Here is a 26,666-nt window from a genome sequence, read left to right as displayed (position 1 = left end):
TTTCTTCGTAATTTTATACGTACATTGAAGTAGCATGTATTCTGCATTAATCCAGACAATCCGGGTCCTTTCTTTAATCCAACTTTATGATCCATTCTCCAAAAAGTGATTCATCACATATACTACTAGCGATCATTAGCCAAATTCATTTGAACTATTCGCGAAAGACGCTGCGTTTAAAATAATTTCGATAATCGTAAGCGGCACTCGAATTGAGTCGACAATCGATTAACTTCATGTTGCTGTTGCTATGCAAACCACATGGTATATTTTGTTTTCACGTGAGCAAATGCTTCGCGCATGGTTTCTGAGATGACAACTCTTAGAAATAAATATTTTATTGTGTAATAAATAAGTATTTACGCAAGCAAGCATGGTTAATCTTTCTTCTTATAACAGATATTGACGCGAATAAACGTTTTTAAATTGCTCCGCAACTATAATTTTGATAAATATCGAGCATGGAATGCTTTTGGTCCGACTTGAGTAAACATCCTCAATGTCCACATGGTGATTTTTCGTTAAGATTTCTTATATTATAAAGTAATAGCGCGAAATTGTAGAAAAAATATTTTTATAAGATTATACTATGATATTCTGTTTATGCAGGACCAACTTTATTATTTGGCACGCATGAAAATGGCAAATTGAAGAAGTTTTATGTATGTGCAGCTTGCCGCGAGAGAAAGATGTGTAAATTTTATTTAAGAGAGGGAGAAAAATTAACAAAACATCAAGCGGCTAAATGGGAACAAGAGAGGAAACAGTTTATGTCTCGTTATCATCACAGGCAATTATATGTACGTTTTAATGATATAATGTCGGTACCGCCTGAGAGCAGGTGTTACTGTTATACTTGTGAACAATTGATATCTAAAACTGAGAAAGATGTGATGAAAAAACACAAAAATCATGATATAAGAGAAGGTCTTACAGATTATCAGATAAGGCATCCAACAGAAATTTTAAAACCATTAGAAAATTCTAGGCAAGAAGCTCAGTATTTCTTCACAAAACAATCAACAGAGGACATAGCAAATATACTTGTGAAATTAGGAGCAAAGCAAATTCTTTGTATCGGTACTCCGAAAATTCATGAATATATTCTAGAAAATCACGAAAACACAATGTCCACGCTTTTATTGGATTTTGATGGAAGATTCGTAAGTTTGTTAAGAAATTTGTGAAATTATGGCAGTAATGTCTAAACAAACTGTATAAGCTTAATACTGTGCTTTTTTTTTTACTTGTAGCATAATTTTTTTGGACCACTCAATTATTGTTGGTATAATCTGTTAAATAATCATTTTTTTAATGAAACCGCTGTCCATGTGTTTAAAGACTTTCTTATGCAAGGTGGGGGAAAGGGCACATACTTAGTATGCGATCCACCATTTGGTAGTAGGGTGGAACCAATGTCTTGGACTATAAAAAGAATCTCTGATCTTCATAAAAAGTGGAATAACATAGAGGATGAAGAGAATTGTTTAAGAATTATGTTTATATTCCCATATTTTATGGAATCTATAATGAAACAAAAGAGTAATCCACCTGGTGTACCAGGAGGTCTGAAGGACCTGAAAATGACTGATTACAAAGTATCTTATGATAATCATCCGTTATTTATAACAGACTCCAATGCTACAAAGTCACCGTCGCCTATTAGAATTTTTACAAATGTACCGTTAAACTTAGTTGAACTTCCAAAATCGAATGGTTATAGATATTGTAAAAAATGTCAGAAGTGGGTTGCTAAAGAGAATAAGCATTGCAAAAAATGTCAAGAGTGTACCTCGAAAAATGGCCTCACATATAAACACTGTGATATATGCAAACGATGTGTAAAACCTTATTGGAAACATTGCATAACATGTAAAAGATGTGTCGTAACGAAACATTTATGTGGCCAAAAGCCGAAAGTTACCGGAAAATGTTTAAAGTGTAATGAAGCTGGTATGTAATTTTTATTTTTGTAACGAACGTAATGGAACTATATATGAGGCTTGTTTTATTATTTGTAGGTCATACTGAGAAAGAATGTGATACGAGTGAAGAAATTCATGCAGACACAGTGGCGGAGACTAAGAAAACTGAAAAACGCAAGGCTAGTGACGAAAAAGAGGTGATCAACAACGTTAAAAAGAAGAAAGTAAACGATTCGCGAGAATCCGGAGAAAAGAAGAAAGAACCAATAATTGAAAATATTAAAAAAGCAGCGGAAAGTTCGGAGAAAAAAGGAACGAAGAGAAAAGTAACAACGGAGTTTAAAGTAAAAGCTTCGAAAAAGTCTCAACTGTTGAAGATGCATAAAAAAATTAAAAAGTTACAGAGTAAGCCAAACGGCGTTGTAAGTAGAAAGAAAAGAACAAAGAAACAACAAACATAGTACGATTATCATAAACGGATGTTACAAATCATTTTCTCTGTATTGTACATAAGATTTCTTATTGATGTAATATATGTGCATATACTTCAATAAAAGAAACTTGTTCAAGAAAATATGTGTTTATATGATTTGTTTGTATGATTTTTTTAATGATCCGAGCAGATCATATGATCGGCTATATAGCCGAAGGAAAATATGAGCTACATTATGATATTGCGATTACAAATATTGTTATCGTTTCTACGATAATCTTTTGAATTTGAGTATTATACTATAAGTATAATACTTTAGGTAAAAAGGTTCAGTTTATTTCTGTAGGAATTGAATATCATTCATAATTTTTATGAAGGTAACTAATATTTTTGTTTGATACATTTTCATTTAGAAATCGACTTTCGCGGGATTGGTATTTGGCATTGAACAATACAACTGAAACACTCAGCTACTATTGGCTGGAAGTCAAAAAATGGCTGCCCCCCTGACACGTACATCTTGGTCCGTTTTAAAAAGAAATCAGTTCCAGTATAAACAACTCTTAACAATTTCGTTTGTGGATCGTTTTACACAATACAAACATTCATACACGCAAGATCAGAGGTCGCGAATTTCTGACAAAACAATTAGAAATGTCTTGTTTTACACTATTTTCTTCTCCGGTTTTGGTTATATTTTGTACAAATGGAAAGAGGGTTGTCAGGACCGACTCAGCAACCTGATAAATCCTATGTTCACGATACATGCTAAACCAGTTTCTTGGGATGGAAATGACAATAGAAGTAGGTATAATTTTATAGCTGACGTGGTTGAGAAATCAGCTCCTGCAGTAGTGTACATTGAAATCCAAAACAATAAAAGGTAAATGCAGATTTCAATCTGTAAGAAGATAACTGTAACATAAGTAATCGTAATTTCCAGTAATCATTAATGAGAAAATAGATTTGATTTTCAAACAGGTAAACCGTTCAACATAAGCAATGGATCTGGTTTCATCGTTGAATCAGATGGTTTGATATTGACAAATGCTCATGTTGTTACTGCTAAGCCTAACACAACCGTCAAGGTAACTGTTGCGATATATCGAATAGTTATTGTTGTATTACAGGCATTAATATCGTACGTGTTCTTTCAGAAATTTTCATGCAATCTATTTTACAGGTACGTCTTTACGATGGAACTACTTATACCGGCGTCGTGGAAGACATCGATGTGCACAGTGATCTTGCAACTGTGCGAATTAACAAGGTTTATACATCTTCTATATGATAAAAAAAAGTGTACGTAATTTCATATTTTGACATCGCGATTGTCTATTTTTTGTACAGAAGAACTTACCGGTAATGAGGCTCGGTTCTTCTACAAATCTTAGGCCAGGAGAATTTGTAGTGGCTATTGGATCCCCATTAGCTTTAAGTAACACAATAACGAGTGGTGTAATAAGCAGCGTAAGCAGGCATAGCCAGGAACTTGGCCTTCTTAACAAACAGATGGCCTATATACAAACAGATGCGGCAATCACTGTTAGTTTTTCATCAGCATTGTAATTTCTATGAAATATTTTCGTATTAAAAATGTTGTGCTTCAGTTTGGCAATTCAGGTGGTCCATTGGTTAATTTAGATGCAGAAGCGATTGGTATAAATGCAATGAAGGTGACATCTGGCATTTCTTTTGCGATACCCATAGACTATGCTAAAGACTTTTTGAAAAAAGCAGAAATGCGCAGGAAAGGCAAAGGTATATAATACTCGACAATAGGAAAGCGCGAAATAGAAATATTTAAGACGAAAATTTTAAAACGAGACCATATTATATTAGGTACACAATTTGCCGCAGAGAAACCAAAAACTCAATATATCGGGGTTACAATGCTCACCCTTACCCCGGATCTTTTCTACGAATTGCAAAAAAAATTGAAAGGAATTCCACACAACATCAGATATGGAGTTCTGATTTATAAAGTCATTGTAGGGTCGCCAGCACACTTGTATGTTTAAGAAATCATTACTGTCGTTGTACTCGTTGTACCGTTAAGAGCAACTATTCTATACAGAAAGAACATATGTTTGTGTAAAAATTTCAGGGGAGGTTTACAAGCTGGTGATATCGTGACGCATGTGAATGACGAAGAAGTGGAATCATCCGCCAGTATCTACAAAGCCATAGAATCGTCCAGGATTTTGAGAATGACTGTGATCAGAGGCCTAGAAGTGTTACATTTGCGAATCGAGCCGGAAGAAATTTAAATTATGCATCTAGTAGTACAATTTATTGTAACTAAAATTGAAACAGAACTGCTTCGTCTAAATATGTCATTAACGTTCTTTCTAGAATTATTTTCATTTCTTTAATTTTGTATCTATATACCATACAGTATCGCCGCGTTATTGTTTCGCGAGCCACGATCATCTATCCATTAATAAAATAAACAATATTTGACAAGATTTATTTCAATCGGCAGAGTTACCGACAGGCCGATTATTACTTTGTCTTCATTTCTTTTACTTCGTATTTTCCAGTTGTCACGAAGATTGATGCCGTGACGAGGCCCTCATTATGTTATCTGATTGTCTTCTGCGTACGTGTACATGCGTTTGTACGTCGGGTGTGGTCCATTAGTATTATGTTTATGTTGTTTACGACATCAGTCGACCTCCGCAAATATGTGGCCGGATCTCGGAGAGCGTAGCGTAGGCGTGGTCCGAGTAACTTTTAGTATCCTTTTTTCTTTTTTTTTGAAAACGTTATACTGGCCGCAGCGTCTTGTTGGAATTCTTAACTACGTTTGCACTGTTGTAACATCATATAGGCGTTACATTAGTCATCATGTTATATATATACTTATATAATTCTCTTAGAAACAATAAGAACAGGCAACTTTTGAAATATTTGTAAATTAATAATGATTAACGAATAGGATGAAAAGTAATTTTGTACTAGAAATTTGTATAAAATCGTATATAGGGTATCAATGATTTGGTAAAATAAGTTAGAGTGGAATGTTTTAATAAAATTACTTTAAAAGTTGTTCCGTTGAGGTATATATGTAGTTATGCATGGTCCTTTGTCGAGTAGATTGTATTATAAAAAGAACGGGTAAGAAGAAACAAACGAGTAGTTGTTTTAGAGATACACTATACAATACAGTTCTTCCGATAATTAGAATAATATAAAATCTTTAAATTTGGAGACATAATTTCTATGTGCTCGAATGTTCTATATTTGAACATATTTTCTACTTTTCAGTCACTCTTTGATGAACAAAATTAACGATAAATAAATTGACGTACTAAGCTACCTTGCGTTAGTTTCTATTTTGGTTCGAGCGTCTATCTACGATCATTACGCTTCTACATCGTTTCACTATTTTCCCTCGTTTATCTTCTTTTCGCCAGATAGTTGGAGTTTCTCGCGTACACAGGTATCTATCCTCCGATTGTTCGCGATTTTGCCGAACGTAACTCGCCTACGCGGGAGCGTTGTCACTTCCTACGTGCGTGCTTGGCGATTCTCGGTAGCTGGAGAACAAACGGCCATGAAGACGAACGAGACTCGATATCGGAGGGCTCTACAGCGACACAGCGACCAGCATCGCCTACGATTCGATGAAGTTTCATGCTGATTTTCCATCGAACGATGATCAACAGCGAGAAATTTCCTTGAGAGACCTGGCACGCTGAGAGACGTTCAAGAGAGCAGGCTCTGTTTTTCGATACAAATTGAACCGTTCTTCGTCGACAATGTTCTCTTTAATTAACATTAAAACAAGATTGAGATTTTACCGCTTTCTTCGTTTAATTTAAAATATTTAATTATTATTTTGAAACAGTCTGTATAACGTAACTTTACTAACGTAAACGTAAGATATACGTGGAACTTGAAATACTTCAAGACACCTTAAAAAACGAAGAAATTAGCGGAGTAATTAAGAGGATTAGAGAAGGCGATAATTCCTATTACTAGCGATTTAACGAGAAAAACGTTCAAAATTCGTTCAAAATTTTGGTTTTCTACCACTCTTAAAGTTGTCGATCTTTCTATAAATCGATCTTCCTATAAATAATTGTACAAATACTTAAAGATACTACTATGAATCTTCGAACTGGAAAAAACAGATGAAAAGGTCAAGGAAAAGGTCGTACTACGCAGAACCCGAGACTCGGGGATCCATTTCTGCAACTTAGCTGCAATTGCAATTCACTACAGCAAAAGCACAACGAAGCATTCTACTTGCCTTTGCTGCGTGTCGTCGTTGACACTGACAAATAATTTCTCGGACACGTTGTTGCCATTACGCTTCAGAGCCAGAATGCTCGCGATACGCAGCACAGGACAATCGGGTTCGTTCGATCATTTGTCTGGCCACGTCCGGGTCATTGTGAGTAGTAGCCTTGGCATGGCGACTTTATCGCGACAAGGGAGGATTCCCGGATAACCGGGGAAAAGGCCGCGGTAGCCGAACAATTTTATCGTGCTGTAAGATAGCAGAAGATAGCAAAGACGAGAGCCATCGAGAAACTGTTGTAACTTGATGAAACTGTTTAAAAAAGTACTCTACTTATAGTGTTGGAGTAAGATAAATCCAAGAATAGGTAAAAGTGTGAAACGGATTGGGTAACAAGCTACTTTTCTAAAATATTCTAATCTAACACTCGCGCTAGAATTAAAATATAATATATAGCAAAATATTGACTTTTCTTTTAACGCTAGAACCACCAAAGTAAATAGTATAACCAGTTTGTAATTTTTCTCTTAGAAGTTTTCTAGATAAAATGTTGTTTTTCTGCTTGCAGTATGTACATGTTTGCGTCACTTTCACTTTTCTTTTTCAATTTCTTTCATACAATTTTTAAAGGATGATCTCAAACAAATTCCATTCTTTTCGACAAACAATCGAGCAAAGCATTGGTATCCGCAGTCTCCGGTATCCCATTACAGAAAACGCGGATCTAGTCTTTGGCCGAAGCGATGAGAAAACGAGACGCGAGCAAATAAACGGGCAATTGATGCAGAAGAGGAAGAAGAAGAAGAAGAAGAAGAAGAAGAAGAAGAAGAAGAAGAAGAAGAAGAAGAAGAAGAAGAAGAAGAAGAAGAAGAAGAAGCGGAGGGCGTGGCGAAAGATGCCGGATTCCGGATCGAGGGATTCGGTGAACGGATCCGCCTGTCCTTCGACGATTCCGCTGGTTCCTGGTTCGAAGACACCGTCGCGCCGCGCCGACTCGGTCTTCCCCTCTGCCTCTGTGTATATAAGTCAAAACCAGATCGGAAGCAAGGTGCACAGCCTGAACAGTCCCTCGTAGAGCAAGGAGGTTCGCACAGGGAATACGCTAACCGATCGCACGATGCAATCACTGGTAAGTGACATCCTCTTATTATCTTCTAATCTTTTGTTAGGCGAATGATCGATTAAGTTATTATTAATTCGATGAATTAGGTAGATCAGATTAATCCGGCGATTAAATATGAGAGCGTTGAAATTTTCTAAAGAGAGGCTCGAGGATAGAGAATGGTTTTTTACGAGGGCTGAGCTAGTTTGTTATTGGGAAATTGTATTATTTGGATTTTCGTCGAGAGTTACGGTAATTGGGTATCGTAATACGAAGATCAACGACGCGAGGATAGAGGTTTTGTAGCTTTTCGCTTCTGATATCTTTCTATTCATTCGTTGAATAGGGGTGGAACATGTTTTTAGATATCAGATCGTTGATATGAGAACAACGTTATAGAAATTCTGATTTCTGTTATCAACTGGTTATTATTCCTTACCGTAATTATTGTGACCGACGAATAATGTTACGAATATTAATTATTATCCCTTAATTATTAATACTTTTTTCTTTTTTTTAATGACCAATACTTAGTTATTCAGAAGATTTAATTTTTTCTGTCTAATCGCAGTTGCTTGTTAGACGTTAAAGCAGATAGACGTTAAAATTCGTCCAGTATGTAATGCTAATTCTCAGATTTTCCTTATCACTGGTGAAAATTTTCTTCGCTTATGAAACAGCAATTTTCAAATCTTTTGGAACTCTGCTATATGTTAGATAATCCTGTTAACGCATGGGCAATTATAATACGATAGTACGCATATCTGAACACTCAACTATAAAAATAAGTAATAAGACTTGCAGTCTTGCAAGTTAATTTGATTAAACGGACTGCTATGTCTTTTTGTAATTAAGCCAAACTCGAACACCTATTAGAACGCGAGTACTTATACTGGTCACGATCGTTTTGATGATTACGTTGCTGAAAGTCAAACGACCGCTGTCGTTGTGTACGATACGTTGTGAATCTCTACAAACGTAGATATTTTCAGTTGCCAATACAAAATAATTTCGAGAAATTTGAATTATTGTGCTTTATTAGAGAGAGCGAGAAAATTCAACTGCGAGTAATCGAATATTATTAATTAAGTAAATTATTCCGATAAAATATTCCGATTTTCTCCGCTGATCATTCACCGTTTTCTTTTCAGATTCCGCTGATGCTGGCTCTGAGCCTAGCTTCAGGAGCGCGTCTGAACCTGGTCCCGTACGCGTACTTGTCCACCCCTGTTCCAGTATTCAACCATTTCCAGAACACGAGGACAGGTGAACATGCTTACAGCTACGCTGGTGGGCCATCCGCGAAAGAAGAAATCAAAGATGCCGATGGAATTGTCCGTGGTTCCTACAGCTATGTGGACGCCAATGGAATTCTTCAATCAGCCTTCTACGTCGCCGATGAGAACGGGTTCCGTGTAGCCGCGACGAATATTCCTTCGGATGAAAATTCCAACAGCGAAACGACTCACATCATCCTCGCTAGGAGCGTAGGCAAAGCATCTTCGACGTTTAGTCGCAGAAGACGTAGCTTGGAGGATTCAAACCTGAATTCTAATGAAAATAATGGACAATCTGAGAATTTCGATAAGGATAAGGATGTCGCGCAAGATTCGTCACAGATTGTGTCGCAACCTCTGTTGTTGAGCAACGGCATTCCGCTGGCGACCTCGCATCAGAGTCAAGTTCAAGTGCATAGCAGCGCGCGGTTGGACGTGGCGGAAGGCGAGGCCAAGGCGAAACCGGTTGACCTGAAGCCGATCCTGCCGGTGCAGACCATATTGGAAGGGTTGCCAGTGCTCGCTCGCGCGCCTACCTATCACGAGAACCGCATAGAATTGCACAAGCAGTTGGGAATCGAGGGGCCCAGGCCGAAAAATGCGGTTAAGATAAACCCAGAGCCACTGACCATCGTCCGATCTTCTCCGCCGGCTAATCATATTGCTTCTACCATCGTCTCTAGGGGAACTGTTGCTGCGGTGCCTGTCATCGCCGAGCAATCTATACCTGTTATCCCAGCTGCTGAAATTGGCACCGCGTCCGTAACCACGTCCATCTCTAGTCACGGTGTCACTCAGATTCATGGACCATGGAAAATCACCGACGGAGATGTAGCTATCCCCGGTATTCCAAACGTTGTTGCTAAAGAAAGTATTCCTGTAGCTGTGGAGAAGAAGAACGTACCAATTACTACTGCTGGAATCGTTAAAGAGGCTGTTTCTGTGATACCAATTACCAAGGAAGCTGATCTGGCTACAGCTACGGTTACTACATCCGTTTCCAGTCATGGGATCAGTCAGATTCATGGCGACTCCAAGGTGAATATCGAACCTGCGTGGCTAGTTAAGGCTACACCCATTGCTCAGCTTCATCCCGTTGTCAATGTTGTACCGATTTATCTTCGTTAGATTCTTCCTCAAAATGGATGAAATAGGAAAAAGGTGTTGATCGAAACGAACTGATCCGCGAAACGAGTAGAAATTAGATCGGTCATCGGTGCTGGCGAACAGAAAGCGAGAGTGTGGATCGACGATCGATCTATGACTGATTCTACCGGCGCCTACTGCGTTTCTTTACACTTTGTCGCCTTTTCGCTCAATTTAGCGTTGGGAATCACTTTAACGATCGATCGTTCTTCGTGATTGACAATAAAAATGATTTCTCGCGCGTAAAATAGTTTTTCGTTCCTGCTTTCTGATTCTTCGTATTCTTGTCTACATCTTTCGAACGAGCTTATGTCGCAATTTGGACGTATTTCAGATCGAATTGGAAAGTTTTCCAGTTTCAAACATTTTGTATTTGTGAGTTAAAGAAAAAGAAAATGAAAAAATTAAAAATGGCTTTTTTATCTTTCTACTCCCGACAGAAATCTCAAGAGGGGAAAAAATATTCGGATATTTAGATAAAATTCAACGACCTGTTGAATAACCGGCCTGTTATACGTATGAAATTATAGGATTGTCTCGTTAACGAGTTAACGATCGGCTGATCGAATGACGAAAATTAAGACTCGATCGAAATATAATCTCGGGCAAGATGCGCGTAAAGTATTTAAAAATTACAAACTAAACGCGAGAAACTAGCCAATATAGAGCTGGTTTAAAGCGATATAGTGAACGTGTAAACTAACTGATAAATTATCGCACCCTGCAAAACATGTCGTCGACCGATTGGAAAATAGCAGCAGATTATCGCGTTTGCTTGTTTTTAGCGTATCGAATCAGGAAGGATTCCCTGGACGGCGCGGCGCAATGATGAAAACGTAGTGGGGCGTTTGTCACGGTCACCGTTGTTCACCGTGGGAAATGCGCCGTATACCCTTGGCCTTGAACGCTATTCAGCTTCTCATTATCCGGAATATATTACAGCATTAAAGCAGCGCGCGTGTCCAATGAAACGTCGGATTAGTCCCGGCTAACTACGAACGTCTTCCCAGTCCCTTTCTTCCTAGTTTCTCGATGAATTCCGTGGACCGTTTTCCATCCAGCCGTTGCAGGATAGGGAGAGACGAGAGACTATTATCCAACATACTTTTATATTAAATATAAACATTTTGTATAATTTTATCAAGTAAAATTTATCAAGTTAGAGAAAGTAGAATCGAAATCGGAAACCAGTAAAAGGTATCGTAGAAACAGTTAAGTACAATTTACATTGGCATTTTCCATCCCTTGTGTCACTTTATCGCGATAAATAAGCTTGTAGCAGTGTTAGTTATCAGTCTGACTTTTCAGATGTCTGACCGCGTATCGTCGTACTCGCTTGTTCGTTTGATTTCACGTTTACGCTTTGTATATGTTAGAGCTGAGACGTAAGAGATTTACCCTGTGGAATTACATTTCGGCTCTCGATTACTTGCTGCGTGGCTATCTAAAGGAACGGCGAGGGAAGAACTTGGCGAAAACATTGGCGCAAAAGTTCGAACAGCGTGTAATAGACGTTATCTGTGAGGTTTGTACATTTAACAATACCGTTATAAAATGGAAAAGTTATTTTCGAATAAAGTTGATTTTCGAAGGAGCGATAGCGGAGGAAAGAGTCGAGCCGATGGAAAAAAGCCAAAGAATCCGGATCACCTTCCAGCCAAGTCAAGTGCACGGTCAGGGTGAAGGAACTCGAGCCAGATGAGCGGCGCGATTAGAAGCGGCTGAACGTATCTCTTAATACGTGTCGCGCTTGTCCGCGCGCGCGTGGGCGTGTCGTGACTCGTGACGAACGAGCTTCATTTTCCGATAATTCTCACATCCTTCGATCTTATTTTTCTCAATCCTATTTTTTATTTTATACATTTACATATTTCATCGGTATTATCAGCATATTTATTAACGCGTTATTAATAGGCCGATTTAACTTGCTATACGAACTTGCAGAAATGTAAATTGTTTTACATTTTTCGATAGATTCATTGTTAAATTATTCCAAGCAAGTTATGTCGTAGTTGTGCACTATTCCATCGTGGAATAGGATTTTTACAAACGATTCAAGTAGCTACATTTTAACTTTTTTTTCGGTACTTTTTACATTGTAATTCGTTTTATCTGCTTTTATATTTGGAAATACTTATACGCTATAGTAACTTGATCGATACTTTATTCGTTTTTGTGACGCTAGAATGCAATCGATATAGGATGCAAAGGTTACGAGAGCAACGAGTTTTTAAAAAATCTACAAACGAGTTGATCTCTTTACGATGATAATAATACGTTCCTCGTTATACGTATGTATCTGTGCTCGTGTAAAAAGAAACGAATATAGCAAACTCGAACGAAAATGTTCAACGTTAGTATCCTTAATTGAAAGAATCTGATGTAAATTACGTATGAATTTTAGCCAAGTTACATGCATTTGTTCGTAAACGCGTGAATACGTTGATAAATTATCGATCGACCTTTTACCAGATTCCAAACAAATATACATAGTATGCAGCAGAATGTTTGAACTTTTATTTTCTGATTTTGATGCTTTAGCAAGTGACGATATTTGAATATCGTGGAACAACGTTTATCCGAATATTCGTTTTTCGCATTGGTCGGTTTATTTCGTCCTACGTGAGAACGATCTTGTGGTCGATCTTGGATGATGGCCGCGCCATATTTGCAATGAAAACATTCGACGCTGCTATAGAAACGTTCCCTTGGGAGTTTCAGATAAGAAAACAATCGGTTCATCCTGCTGTAAGCTGCAACGTGTAATATGGGATGAAACGTAGGCTCTCGTGTAAAACGGAATCATTATATGTAGCATTATCTGTAGTTTGATCGTGTTTTCCAAATGATTATACCGACTCGTAATCTTGTAAAGAAATTGTAATTGTAATTGGAATTTAAGGGTGCATAGAGAATTGAAGAATGTATGGTGGAAGCAGGCGCAAACATCTAAGATAAATGACGCATGCTGCGAGACCATGAAAGAACGTAACGACTTGTAAGAAATTTGTAGCTATGTTTTGTGGTAATTGTCAGCCCTGTACCGAGAAACGATATTTCGCGTCGTTATCCTGTAGTGAAATGAAATTACGCTTAATCGCATATAGTTCTATGGTCTCCTTCCATAAAATAGTTTAAAAAAATTTGAATAATTAACTTTACGAATTACTTTGGTGTAACCCAAGTTTCTCAACACATACATGCACGTATGTTTCGTTTTATTCCCACTGTTGTGCTGTGTATAGCTTTGTATATTAGCTTTTTAAGCGGAAGGGTAGAACGGAAGAGAGCAACGTTGGCGCGCGTGTCTACGGCACGGCACGGGGCCGCGAACGATGCAACACGACGAAGGCGGAAAGGAACGACGATTCGCGCTCCAGATAATACAAACATCCAGCCAGTTTCACTGATAAAATGCTCAGCGTATGTTACGCATACGCGACCGTGACCGGATAATTCGTGGTTCGACAACGGGAAGCGTAATAACGGTGTCGTCACGAATCTTGACCTTTCGCCAAACAAGTCCCTTTTGTCTTGCAAAAAAAAAAAAAAAAAAAAAAAAAGAAACACCTATTCAAACGCGCGCATTCAGCTGTGAATTTTTTTAAATCGTATCCTTTCCGAATAGTGTGCTGAACGACGATTCTAAGCATATTTCTATACTTTCGAAAGAATTCGTAATTTGAAATCGAGAATAGAAATGGAATTTTAGAGCGTGGAGCGAATTCTTTCACCGAGTTGTTTCAACAGGCAAATGTTTAAAGCGTAAAAGCGTAAGAGTGGACTTTAAACGAGGTTGTTCGAAATATTCATTTCTCCCTGTTTTCTCGTTTTTACTCGTCTATTTGATAATATTTCAGAACCAGAGATCTTCTAATTTCGAAAGTTAAACCACCACGGATATTTTTTACTGCATGTTATACGTTGGAAAAGTGAGACGTGCCCGTAAGAAACTTGTAGTTTTATTTAAGCAGGGATTTAGTTCTACGTTGCTGTAATAACGAGCAAGTACTCGATTTCTATTTTCGCCGAGAGATATCGCGAAGCAGGAAGTTGATCCTCGGTTCTACTTGCAATTAATCCATTATCGGAGAAGCAATATTAACTTAAAGTCGTGTTCGTGGCCCTTTCCGCCTGATAACGACGCCCACGCAATTCGTAGGAGGTGCTCGACGCGAATCCTTTCGTCGATCGAATCTGCAAGTTGGTTGGGAAACGACGTGGAGGAGCAGAATCGATCGCTTCGTCGATAGATCGCGAAACCAACCTGTCTTTCCACTTTCAAACTAGAAGTATACATATTTAGCCTTTCCTCGATACGGTTATACTGAAAACTTTTGAATGTTTATATTAAGATACATGTTATAGAATATTACGCTTGCGTAAATTATGACAGATATAATTTTAGCGTATATATTTATTTATTTGTTTTCAATGGAAATCGCTATTCGTTTTTTCGCTATTCCAAAGGATGTAAAGGAATATGCAATTCAAGATCGGCACAGTACACGATATACATGTGCGTTGTAGAGATGCGGCGATACAACGATATACGTACCAAGCAAAATAAACTTAATTCGTTTCGTAATTACACGAAATAACGCTCTTATCAAGCTCTCATCTTTGAATCGCTAAACGAAAAGACTTTGTATTCAAAGATATAATATACGTAGATATCGGAGAAAGACACCAACGACCAAGCACAAACGCAATACACGTGGCACAATAGATCAGCAAAATCTGAAATCACTTTATTTCGTTTCATTTTACGCACAACATCTTTCGACGTCACCAAGTACATCGGTATAAAGTATCGCGATTAAAGTATAACGATTAAAATTGAAATTCGCACGGTCTCGTTGGACGTTTATATCGGAATTCAGTTTTTACCTTGATTTTCCAGCAGACGATCGTGCAAATCGATTAGATAATGCTAAACAACCCTGTAATTAGGCTTGCGGAGGTGGAACAGCGATAAACAGAGAGAATGCACGACTGCCGTGAACTCGATCGTGAGTCTAGTCTCGTGTACGATCGTGTGTACTACAAGGAAGAACTAACGTCCGAACCGAGATCACCATTTGCTGATTGGCCGACTATCCAGGCGAACTTTTCTTCACCGCCGACCACGTTTAGAAGCCCCTAACTCGATAAACCACAAGGCTGTATCTAGCCTGTTCGCCGATCAATTGAGATCCATCGATCTCACGCTTCTTCCTTTTACTTTGAATGTTAACTCGAGCTTCACGTCCAAACCAGTAAGACGAATTTTTCCTGCTTTCTTTTATTATTTAGACGCAAATGTTGACTTTGGTATTTGCATTATCGGAAACAACGGAAAGAACGAGCGATGCAACTAAAAGGAGCAACATTCCTTCGACACCGTGTTACGATGAACCTTTCGAACCCTTTCCCATTCTTCGGGCGTCTCGCGGCTCAAAAAAATGACTATACTTACGCAAAAGGAACGCAGCAGTAATATTTATACGCCGCAGTAAAACCTTTTACGGTGGGATGAACTTTTTTCTTTTTTTTTTTTGTTGCTCGTTTCCCTTTGGAGTCGACGTCGATTTTGGCCGATTACGAATACGAATACCGAATACGAATCGATCAGCGGTTTCTGCACAGGCACAGAAGCCGGATGGCCACGTCGAAAAACCGGCTGATTTACGGGAAGACCGGTACAACAACGCTGGTCGTACGAATATTTTTCGACGATTCGCTTTCAACAGCCAGCCTCTCATCGTCCCTTTGCGCTCTTGCACCATGATTTACGATTATTCCGAATAATACGCCATAAATTCTGACATTGCTGCTCGATAAGGAAGCTCCAATTCTACGCTTAGCGCATTGTTCATTTCCTCCGCAGATTCTCGACTGAGGATGGCATGTTTTTCAAGGATCTTCCTAATTTGGCAATGATCTTTAGCACAGAAATAATCTTCTTCCATCTGAATCTCAAACGTATACAGTGAAATGAAGGGGTAATCGTCGGGAACGCTGTACAATCGAGTAGCGTTAAAATCAACCGTTACGGAAAATATTTTCGCAAAATTTTGTCGCGTTTGTCAGTTGACCAATGTGGATATCGATGCAAGAGATGGGAAACGTGTAAGAAAAATACTTTGGAAGTCGACGGAATAGTAGGAGCTAGGAGTTTAGAAGCACCGAATAAAGGCTACTTTTGCTGGATTTGTGAAATAACAATGCTGGAAGAACGTCGTGCGGAAAAATATTTGAATAGAATCAAGCGAAACGCGAACGGTGTTGATATAAAATATGCGTCGATGGATTTTTAAAATCGTAATGGATATTTACGAAATACGATAGAATAGATATGAAAAACGTGTCGATGGATATTTAAAGTGATAATGATTCGGGAATAGAGTATGAAAAATGATGACTTGTAAGAGGAGAAAAATTTATGAAACAATCGCGTCCCAACACGGCACCTTTTGACGAATTCGTAAAGTAATTATCATGCTTCACTTAACCCCATTATTATTTTATCTTTATAAATATTCTGTAGAACTTGTTGGAAGAAAGTCGTTTTAGACAAAGTTGCCAGGTTGGAACGTTCGAAAATGGTATCGTATAGCGTAGTTGCGAAGAAAGACGTGTATTATTTTCTGTACTACATTTTATGTACGTACACGTCGTCATGTCGTATTCCAGCAGGTTTTAGACAAGCAAAGGCTGGTCCAGAATTTCCGACCAACCTTTCGCGTATTTTACGAAATGAATGTCAGAGACGTCCTACCAGACCTTGGCGAAATTTTCCAACTTTTCGTAAGAGAGTTCTTTACTCGATGCGAGTAACTTATGTACTTTCAGGTCTTAATTTCCCTTTGCAGCGACGGTTGTACGTAAATAGAATTACGTGGGTGAAAAATAAAATACATAGAAACTTAGTTTTCCCACTTATCGTACTACTTTACAAATATTCTATATTTGATATTTATTTCATATAGTTATTTATTTCGGCCGAAGGAATCGTCTGGTGGTGGTTTATAAAATCGAGGAAAAGGCTTAAACGTAGAGTCGTATCGAGATCGACAGGAACGGTGGTCTGGAGTACGTTTAAAGAGACGAGCTACCGCTATTCTCTCTCTTTTTCTTTTGTTCCAGGTTCGAAATGGAACCGCGCTTTTGCCCTTATGTCACGATCTCCCCCCACGTTATTTATGCCAAGCTTTTACGAGAGCCGCTTGTAATTTTCACCTGGCGAATTTTTCTTTACGATAGCCGCGGTGTCGATTCGACCAACAGGTCTCTACAGCCGCGTATGCAGTAAGGTACAAAAGTCTCAATCGTTCTTAACTTTGTGCAAAAAGGTAATTATGAATTACGCGAGTTTTATCGGATTGCGAATATTCATGTATCTACTTTTATTAACTAGTAGGTTTATTAAGTGGACTATTTTTATATACTTGTGAGATATTTGAAAGTGTAAACGTACACGCCGAGCGCAAAAATATCAAAAATATTGAAAGACGAGTTCTCGTTACGATATTTAGCTGGTGAAATTAATTCGTGGTTCCGCACAGGATAGACGATTCGTGACATTTTTTGTATTTGCATCCAAATCGATCGTTATAATTGATCGCTAATTATTAATTATTTTACAATAATAAAGAAAAATATCGAAAAATGTGCGATTTCGTGGAAAAATCCTCCGGATCCTCAACTTATCTGGTTTTTAGAAACAAACGCACCTATTTCTGTTCATTTTTCTTCTGAGCTTCCTTTACTTGAACACTTTAACACGTACGTACAATAGGGCGTACGGCGTGAGAGACTCCTGCGCGACGTTGTATGCACGCAATTGCCCACGTGTCCACATGCGTTGGTATGTTGTATCGAAAGAACGAGACAAAGAGAGAGAGAGAGGGAGAGAGAGAGAGAGAGAGTGAGAGAGGGACAGAGGAGGAGTTAGGTGGATGGAGCAACAGATAGGCCAGTAGGAAGGGAAAAAATGATCGTTAAAAAGCACGCAACATAAGGATTATGTATTTCTGGCGGAGAGTTTTACGAGCGAAACGCGCACCGTCGCGCAATAAAGACGTCGACCCGATCTTTGCAAGCTCATAATTTCGGAAGCCGCGTATCACGGCCAAAGGGACAATTTCTTTTGAACTGTCTGAATTTGGACCGATTGAGACATCTTGATCTTTCGAAAATTCTTGTCTTTTGTAAACTTCCCCTTCTGCAGAATGACACGTTCTTGCGCTAGAAGCGACACGACGAGCGATCGAGTCTCTGTTCCAGTCCAACTCGTTTAGTTGCGTTCATAAAAATTTCAATTTGCATACACTGACTGCTACAACTGACTAACCAACTGGCGAATGAACCAGGCTCGTTAGATGTATGATATTAAGACAGAAGGAAATTTTACCGTTTAATTCGCGATCAAGTTTGATATAAAATCAAAAGACGGCGTGCGAAAGGAAAAAATAAAGAAACGGAACCGGAGGATAAGACTGGTTCTAAAAGTTAAAGCCTGGCGAGGTAGGAAATTTATGCTCGACACGGCTAATGCGACGAACGCAAAGGGAGCGCAACGAGTTCATCAATTCCATCGTAAAGGCGTAACTCACGACTCGCGTCCGGGCAACGAGTGGCCGACGAAGGATTTTTCATTGCGGGACCACGTGGGCGGCTCGCGTCGCTTTTGACATTGCCACTAAACGTGGTTGCCGGCATCGAGTGGCTGTCGTACAGTCATCGTGCACGGAACGTGTAGCTGTGCGGGCAACGCGCATAGGCGAAACAGCAAGAACGGGCGGTTGGAAAGCGAGTTGGAAGCCGAGAAGGCTACTTCGAGGAGCGCGTCTAGTGCCTGACGTGGCGCATCGTTACACGACTAGCCATCTTGCCGCTCCAGCTGTGACCCGCGGGTCGCTTAACAAAGTTGGACCGTTTCGCATTCTGGATAGTCGTTTTCTGAAAGCAGAGAGGAGAAGCGAGACGTTGGCTATTTTTTAAATAGGTGGCAATAACCGTTGAAGAAATAAACGAGTCGAGGTAGATTTGTTTCACGCAGCAGAATTCAGAGAATTCTGCGACTAGTGCCTGACGAGTTATGGTAGTTTCTGCTACGGGCGGAAGAACTCGGCTTTGCAGAATGTGCGACTTTTGTCCAAAACGACTCAACGAACGCGAGAGTCGCTGCTCATATAAGAAGGTTGACGAGCGTTTGCAGTTTTCTCTATCTTTTACCTATATACGGGTATATACGTGTATATATCGTACAAGGAAATAAATAAACTGTTTGGATAGCGTGTGATAGGTAATAATCAGACATCCCCTGTATGGTACCAATGACATAGTTGGACTTATCCCTATTATAGGAATTAAAAATGAAGAATTTTCATCCTGCGATCGTGTTATCGTAAAATACCCGTACATGTTCGATCGTCAGGATCAGCGATAGGACAGATAATAAATAAAACAGACGTAAAGAAGGAAGAAAATAGCAGGTAACAGGAACGATGGAATCCACCGCTGGAAACCGATATCGAAGCTTGGATCGTTTCGAATCGCAAAACATGGAAGAACAGTGTGCTAAAACTAAATCATGTTCGAGTCGATGGTCGAGTTTCCGCTACGTAGGCAAGCAATCTCGTTGGACCATTGTCCACCCATCGACTGGAGGATGGAGCATGGATTAACGACGCCGCTGCCTCGACATCGAAGGAAACTCGAGCCGACTCGGGTTCAAAAGGTGGCGTTGGAATGGCATCCGGTCTAGAAAACGAGCATCCCCGGGCTGGAATGCGCGCGAGATCGACGCCTCCTACCATAGCCAATAAACATTGATTTATCGGCCTGGAAATCGAACTCGGGGTGATTTGTGTTGCGATGGCCGCGAATGCTTCGAGCTGGTTCGCCGACGGTGTCCCACAGGGACCTATAGGACCTCGTAGCATCCTGTAGGAGCTCGTAGTAGGGCCCTGACCACCGCGTCTACATGGTGGGAGACACGGCGTACGCCAGGCTATATAAGAAGACGTGCGCCGCTGCTTACACTCTCGTAACGTAACCGTTAGCCGAGCCACGCCGCGCCGGGATTTACCTCTTGCCGAGACCGATTCTTCACAACCTGCTCTGCATACCACGAACATGATACTCGTGAGTGCATTATGCATATATTTGTTCTCGATTTTACTTACGGGCGGAACGATCGGCCATAAGTTTTACTTTCTTTTCTTGTCAAGTATTTGTCTGTGCTTTCCCACAGGATCCATCTCAAGTGGATTTTTTTACGCGTAAATCTTTAGTAAATATCGTGGAAATAAAATAATCGCGGAAAGAGTGCGAGTAAGCGACAACGACTACGACTGCGATCGGGGTCGGAAATTGGTGGATGAAGCGCAAGTGTTCGCGCCAGACGCCCTACTAAATGCTGGTAAACGTTTGCGTGGAATGCTGCCACCCCGTTCAACGTCGTGTTGCTCGACAAACTATCGCTAATCTAATCGCTTGTTAATCCATTAGTCGTTCCGTGGCTTCTTTCGATCAAGTGGAACCGACGCGACATTCGCTGCAATTTCCGTTGCTCGACTTTGTTCCGCTTGCGTTTTCCTATTTTTCTACTTTTCTATCTTTTTCTATGGTTTTAGAGATTTTTCCTGTGATTTTCTATGATTTATGATTTTAGATAGAGAAACGAAAGAAATAGGCACGAAGGTTCGAGGATTTATCGATGTATAATAATCGTTGGAAGCATTTGTTCCTTATAGAGAAAACGCGATGCAGGAAATAAAGTAAAATACAAAGCAGAGGCATAAAGTTTGGAAATTTTATCGACTAGCTAAAAGAAGAAAATGGCCTATATCTCTGTTAAAAACCGATACATTCATCGTTTGGTTAAGTAAAAACTTGTTAAGCTTTTTTCAAACGACGTGTTTTTCATTTTGTAAAATATGGGGAAGCACGGTAAAAATGATGAAAGCGCTGTTACGATTAATATTTGACTAGCTGATGGAAAATTGATGGAAATAGAGCAAAGATAAACCGGCAACGCTTACGCGTCGCTATCGCTATCGCTATCGCTATCGTCGTACCATGCGAAGCACGAGTGCATAGACCAGAATCGGATCCGATGAATTCATAATCACATGGAAGCAAATGTCCGTGTTTCGCGTGAACCGCAAGACTAGCTTATCGAGATCGTGCAATTCCATCGTAGTAGGTAGAACGCGCAACATGGATCTATAGTTTTTATAGTTATTAACAATAAGAATAGAAATCGTCAACAAAATAGGCAACGAGATTTTATTCCAAACTTTGTTCCTATAACGTATCCTTTAGGCGTATTTTTGTAAAAGCGACTGGTCCATCTACTAATTCCTCTATTTCGTATACACGAAACATACAAGTTACTTTTTTTTTTCAGATGATTCTGTTGAGTGCGATTTTCGGACGAATCTGCACGACTCCGATCGCGAACGTTTGGCTCGGTCCGATAGGATCTGTGACGCCGTTGAGGCAATACCACGTACAGGACGGATCCGGCGGATATCGTTACTCATTCACGGGACCTCATCACGCAAAATCGGAATTCAGTTCGAACGGCATCACGCGGGGCGGTAAGTCGTCGCGATTACCTTTGCCCGAAGGTTGCTTCGATTGTTGGCGATTTCACCGTAAATGCCGTCCGAACCATCTTATCGTCGTCATGCCCGTTTTTAAGCACTGTCTTGAAATTGTCCCTATTTTTTCTCACATTCTCGCGCAGATTCTATTTTATACTTTCGAGTTTAAGATTCGTTGGCAGAGTCTTCTAACTTTATTCGTCCATATCATTTTCTAATTATGATCTAACCCTTTTGTCTTTCGATAACACGGTATCGAGGTTTTTTGTAGTTTCCATAGAAATTGAGAAAAACTGCATCGCATTTTTTTTTTTTGCATAGCCTTATATTTCTTCTATAAATAAAATAAAACGGTTTATTCGTATCTGTCGGACGACTCGTGAAAGCACGCGAATGCCATACATTGCTTTCTCGAGCGTTTCGAGATAGACAGGATGGCCCACGTGCGCTTTACGATGATCGATGTGACGCAACCGACGCCCCTACGATAGATCCATCTTTGCTGCTTGAGTCTCTGAAGCAACGCGCGCCTTCTTCCTTTTCCCCCATCCTTTTCATCGTGTACGTTCCACCAACCAAGTACCACGACCGATCCTCTATCTCGTTTTCTATTCTAGTGCTAAATAAAAAATGTACCTTACTATACGTACGTTATTCGGCATTCGAATTGCGTTGTATTTTTTCTTCTTATCTTTTTCTAATATCATTCGATAGTAGCGAAACGTATATTTCCATGTATACAAGTGGATTTTCTATAGTAATTTCTGCTCGTTTAGGTTATTCGTATATCGACTCGAATGGCATTTTGCAAACAGTGACTTACACGGCGGACGATGAAAATGGATTCAGAGTGAGCGCCAGTAATTTACCACAGCTGCCGAAAAACGATGTTCGGGCGATTCAGGACAAGCCGCAAGCGAAGAAGAAGTCTCGCTCGGAGGAGCTACAAGAGTCGCGGCTGACAGATCGATCGAATTATCAGTCAAACATCCTGTCTTACGAGATCCTGCCACCTTATTTTAGCTTCGCGAACCATGACACGAGGAATTTAGCTGTTCGTGAAATCGCAGTGAGTGCACGTTCAATACGTTTTAAGGCGAGGGATAAAAACTATGAAAATTCGACGCTAAACTATTCCGTGTTTCCTAGAAACGATCGAGGAAAGTACGTTTTGAAAAGATCAAGTGTACGTAATTAATAGCGCACTCCGATCGTTTTTCTTTGCTATTAACTAATTTTTATTAATTTTGATTGCTACTACTCGTTGCTACGTACTCGTACATGCTACATTCACCGCGATCTTAATAAGATGTATATAACGCGCGCAAAGATAAACACGAACGAAACCCTGCAAATATACGTTAACGCGGCTGTTGTTTTCCGCGAGTGGTTTGTTGCACGTTAATAAAACCGAATATCGTTCAGCTGGCCAGCTTCGAGACAAGACAAGAGAAACGTTTGATAAAATTTGATAATTTGTTGATTGGAAAACTAGCTGCAAACGCGACCGGTGAATCTTCCTGTCTAAAAACACGATTACATATTCGTTTTATAAATTTGGATTTCAGTTTATACGAAATATCTTTTATCATTACGCGAGCATCGAGAACTGATAGTGAGAATTAACTTTTCTATTAATCTCGTAGAAACGACAATTGGGAGCAATTTTTTCTAAAATAATTGTTCCATTGGGAAAACCATTGGACTCGAGCGTTTTATCTTCGGAATTACTGAAAGCACGCGGATTACCCTTATATCTCTTTATTTATCATCTTGTACGCGTGACGTATTTCAGTAAAGATTGCACGATCCTTTTAATCGGTAGCTTTAGCGTTGAAAAACCGACAGTTACTATTTTACGAGACGAAAATTCTCTGTCTCAAATTTCAGCGAATTGACGTGCAAAGTTTCAAATCGCTAAAACCGTCATACCGTTTCAGCAAAACCCGAACAATCCATTCTTGCTGTCGAAATCGGAAGCTGAAAGGATCGAGGTGCCAAAGCCAGACCCGAGTCTCTCAAAGATATTACCTTCGTCGACCATTTCCTCATCGCCATCGTCATCCATTCGATCCGATAGACAACGCAAGAACGAAGAACAATCATCTGTGGACACCATCCAGACGCCTGTAACTGTCCCTGCGCCCTATGTACTTCCGGTTTTACCGTACAGACTATTGCACAGCGCCCTCCACCACACTCAAGATTCTTTAGGCCAATACGATTACAGTTATACCGGAGATTCGAGCGCGAAAACAGAATCTAGATCTTTGGATGGGACGACCAGGGGTGCTTATAGCTATATCGATCCAAACGGGCTTCTGCAACAGGTTCATTACGTGGCAGATCATAATGGGTTTAGGGTCATGGCCACGAATCTGCCGCAAGCAAAGTAACCAACCGATCGAGTCGATCGTTGGTTGTTTTTTTTTATCGAGCAACCATCGGCTTGGGAAAATTGTACGATTCGTCTTGGCAAAGGAGCGGTGAATCGTCTGAGTTCTCGAATATTATAATTTCGTCCTTTTGGAACTCTAGGATTTTCGAACGACGCAATTAACGAAGTTCGACCGAAAGTTGGAAACGGAAGAATCGATTCTGACAAAATGGTAACGGAGCAAGATGATTGTCCTGCGATAGAAATAGAATTGGAAAAAAGAGTTTTTATCGCACAGTTCTTTTGACCTCTGTGAAAAATCCAAATTTTTCGTTACAAATCTACGCGCTGCTAAGAAAACTATAAAATCAACAACTTAAAGACATGAAAAATTCCTCCTCTACATGCCTATATTCGTATGATTCGTTTTCTCAGGCGTAACCAATTTTATCTTCTAACAGTCGCGTCGATCGAGATAAAAACAGCGTATGTCCAAGGAAGGGAAGTTGGGTTCGTTACAAGCTACTAACGATTGGTAGCCGCCTTTTCCTTTCTTTGTCAAAATAATAAAAGAAAAAAGGCAGAATAATCTTCGCATCGCGACGTTTGATCGAGAATTTCTGACGAAACGCGTTTCTTGCCGCGATAATCGAACTTGACGAATGCCTTTCGAGTTCGTTCCACGCAACCGCGTCTGTCACACACCAACGAGAACGAACTTAATTCGCATTCGTTCTCTTTTCTCTTACACTTGCTTGTTCGTTAATAGTCGCAAGTAAATTAATTTACACGCGAATAAATCAGTCTACTTTTCATTTTCACTTAATTTCGGCTTATGTTTCACTCGATTCTTTATTTATTTTTAATACCTGTGTAATTTTTAAGTCTTTCATAGGTCTTTCAATAGGTCTTTCACTTTGGAACGAATCTTACACGCAATCCAACAACCGAATAATCAAATCTTTGAAGAAAAAATTAAACGTTACATCGTAAACAGACTCGTACTACTTTATAAAAATCCCTTCCATAGTGTATCTGCGAAATAAGGAACGTCTCGAAGGAATCCGCTGTCTTAGCGATGAAAAATAAAACACGAATTGCAGCTGGTCCGGTTGCATCCGCACAGGGGTAGGTAATCGGTTTTTATAAAAGTTTTACGAAAGCAGGTCGCCGCTTTGACTGGGTGAATTCGTTAATTTACTGGACAGCCGGATACTATCTGACCTGTCACGGGCCACCATCGATGGGATTTCGTGTCGAACGAATAATTTGCTTTGATCCACCGCATCACGGAATTAATTTACGTCAACTACTCGATTAATTACTCGATTAATTATTCGACTGCGGAGTTTCCAGCGACTTTAGTTTTTAAACTCTGGTTTTTAAACATAATAAAACTATCGATGGGTGTTTCGCGCGGTTCCTACAGAATACACAATGTTTCGGTAGTTATGGTCGATCGGCAGGGCAGTGATACCGACAATGATCGACAAAAAGTAAATCGAAGGTATTCTCTGATACGTGTTTGATCAAGCCGTTTTTCCTACACACTTAACGGTATATATTCATTTTTAACACAACGTGAACATCGTAGTACGTATTTGCATCGTTAAACAGCAAGAAATTAAATCGTAAGCAGTTGATATAAAAAAAAAAAAAAGTGCCGATGAAAGGACTAACGAAATTATTCGTCCAACTTGATAAACGAAAAAGACGGGTTTTTACTCGTTTTATACTTTCTTCGATGTCCGTGACGCTTTGCCGCTCGTGCCTCTCTCAACTTCCTCGTGTCTCGCGAATGGCAACCATGACCTACGCTTACGTCGCGTCGGTTAGGAATTCGTGGATCACGCGAACGAAAGGTAAAAGACCGGACAACTGAGCGTGTCGACGATCTTTTAACCGTAAAACGCACGTTCCATTCTTCGTTCCCTCCTCCTTCGTCGACTAGTTTGTAAGTCGCTAAGCGGTCTTTGCCGAAACTGCTTTCGCTCCGTGTCCGCGATTACCTTTTTTCTTTATTTTCATTCTTTCGCATCATTAGGAATTTCAAGCGATTGAAAAACGTAGTTTTTTTTTTAATTTCGAACGAAAATTGAAATAGATTCGATTGGAATAATTATTTAACGCATGGACGAACGAACGCGCGTTACGTAATTGCCATCGATTTTAGAATAGATCAATAAATTACCATGTTCCACCTAATGCTGTGTACCGCGCATCTCCTTTCCGTTTCCGTTCAATTCGAATCGTCGCTTTCACGCATGTGTTACAAAGAATATAGGAAATTATACGACAGATCTATTATAGGAGTAAACGTTGATTTAATACATTAAAGCCTGTCGATGAATTTTTCGTTTACAGAAAACCAGATTTTGATCGCGACTTGGTTCGCGTGAATTACCAATATACGGCAGAATTTTTAAACGGATGAATTTTTATAAACGAAATATCTACACATTTTTTGCATTAACGGTTAGTTAAATTAAAAAGTAGTAAAAATTGTAAAAACATTCGATTTCTGAGCAAGCACCGCGTAAAAGATAGCCATCGTTGCTTG

At 39.6% G+C, this 26,666-nt stretch overlaps 3 protein-coding genes and 1 pseudogene across 5 annotated transcripts; all 4 read left to right on the top strand.

Annotated features, from left to right (window-relative positions):
* The first annotated feature begins 232 nt into the window (after window positions 1-232).
* Window positions 233-2,514, top strand: LOC117240143 (rRNA N6-adenosine-methyltransferase ZCCHC4). Of its 2 annotated transcripts, none has more exons than XM_033506026.1 (4): window positions 233-543; window positions 610-1,163; window positions 1,254-1,953; window positions 2,022-2,514. In XM_033506026.1, exons 2-4 carry the CDS (start codon window positions 690-692, stop codon window positions 2,384-2,386), a joined length of 1,539 nt encoding a protein of 512 aa, XP_033361917.1. In that variant the 5' UTR covers window positions 233-543; window positions 610-689; the 3' UTR covers window positions 2,387-2,514. The 2 variants fall into 2 exon arrangements, with proteins under 2 accessions (XP_033361917.1, XP_033361915.1); XM_033506024.1 differs by having other exon boundaries at window positions 235-510.
* Window positions 2,515-2,818: 304 nt separating this feature from the next.
* LOC117240222 (serine protease HTRA2, mitochondrial) lies at window positions 2,819-4,848 on the top strand. Its single transcript, XM_033506183.1, has 7 exons — window positions 2,819-3,241; window positions 3,323-3,446; window positions 3,542-3,628; window positions 3,709-3,903; window positions 3,969-4,119; window positions 4,201-4,369; window positions 4,466-4,848. The coding sequence occupies exons 1-7, from the start codon at window positions 2,853-2,855 to the stop codon at window positions 4,626-4,628; spliced, it is 1,278 nt and encodes a 425-aa protein (XP_033362074.1). The 5' UTR covers window positions 2,819-2,852; the 3' UTR covers window positions 4,629-4,848.
* A 2,389-nt stretch (window positions 4,849-7,237) lies between these two features.
* LOC117240211 lies at window positions 7,238-10,535 on the top strand (annotated as a pseudogene).
* A 9,615-nt stretch (window positions 10,536-20,150) lies between these two features.
* LOC117240214 lies at window positions 20,151-24,685 on the top strand. Of its 2 annotated transcripts, none has more exons than XM_033506172.1 (4): window positions 20,151-20,263; window positions 21,531-21,723; window positions 22,506-22,798; window positions 23,670-24,685. In XM_033506172.1, the coding sequence occupies exons 1-4, from the start codon at window positions 20,255-20,257 to the stop codon at window positions 24,123-24,125; spliced, it is 951 nt and encodes a 316-aa protein (XP_033362063.1). In that variant the 5' UTR covers window positions 20,151-20,254; the 3' UTR covers window positions 24,126-24,685. The 2 variants fall into 2 exon arrangements, with proteins under 2 accessions (XP_033362063.1, XP_033362064.1); XM_033506173.1 differs by lacking the exon at window positions 20,151-20,263 and adding an exon at window positions 20,465-20,540.
* The last annotated feature ends 1,981 nt before the right edge of the window (window positions 24,686-26,666 follow it).

This window comes from Bombus vosnesenskii, unplaced genomic scaffold (genome assembly GCF_011952255.1).
Source record: "Bombus vosnesenskii isolate JDL3184/JDL3185 unplaced genomic scaffold, Bvos_JDL3184-5_v1.1 scf7180000014579, whole genome shotgun sequence".
In the NCBI taxonomy this organism is placed as follows: domain Eukaryota; kingdom Metazoa; phylum Arthropoda; class Insecta; order Hymenoptera; family Apidae; genus Bombus; species Bombus vosnesenskii.
The sequence above is the reverse complement of the archived record's forward strand: the minus strand, read 5'-3'. Positions and strand labels throughout refer to the sequence as shown.

Coding starts and splice junctions, on each gene's coding strand:
- LOC117240143 (XM_033506024.1), top strand. CDS start 462: ATGGAATGCTTTTGGTCCGACTTGAGTAAACATCCTCAATGTCCACAT. Junction 511..609: donor ACATCCTCAATGTCCACATG/GTGATTTTTCGT, acceptor CTGTTTATGCAG/GACCAACTTTATTATTTGGC. Junction 1,164..1,253: donor TGGATTTTGATGGAAGATTC/GTAAGTTTGTTA, acceptor TTTTACTTGTAG/CATAATTTTTTTGGACCACT.
- LOC117240222 (XM_033506183.1), top strand. CDS start 2,853: ATGGCTGCCCCCCTGACACGTACATCTTGGTCCGTTTTAAAAAGAAAT. Junction 3,629..3,708: donor CAACTGTGCGAATTAACAAG/GTTTATACATCT, acceptor TTTTTTGTACAG/AAGAACTTACCGGTAATGAG. Junction 3,904..3,968: donor AAACAGATGCGGCAATCACT/GTTAGTTTTTCA, acceptor GTTGTGCTTCAG/TTTGGCAATTCAGGTGGTCC.
- LOC117240214 (XM_033506172.1), top strand. Junction 21,724..22,505: donor GAACGGCATCACGCGGGGCG/GTAAGTCGTCGC, acceptor CTGCTCGTTTAG/GTTATTCGTATATCGACTCG. Junction 22,799..23,669: donor TAGCTGTTCGTGAAATCGCA/GTGAGTGCACGT, acceptor ATACCGTTTCAG/CAAAACCCGAACAATCCATT.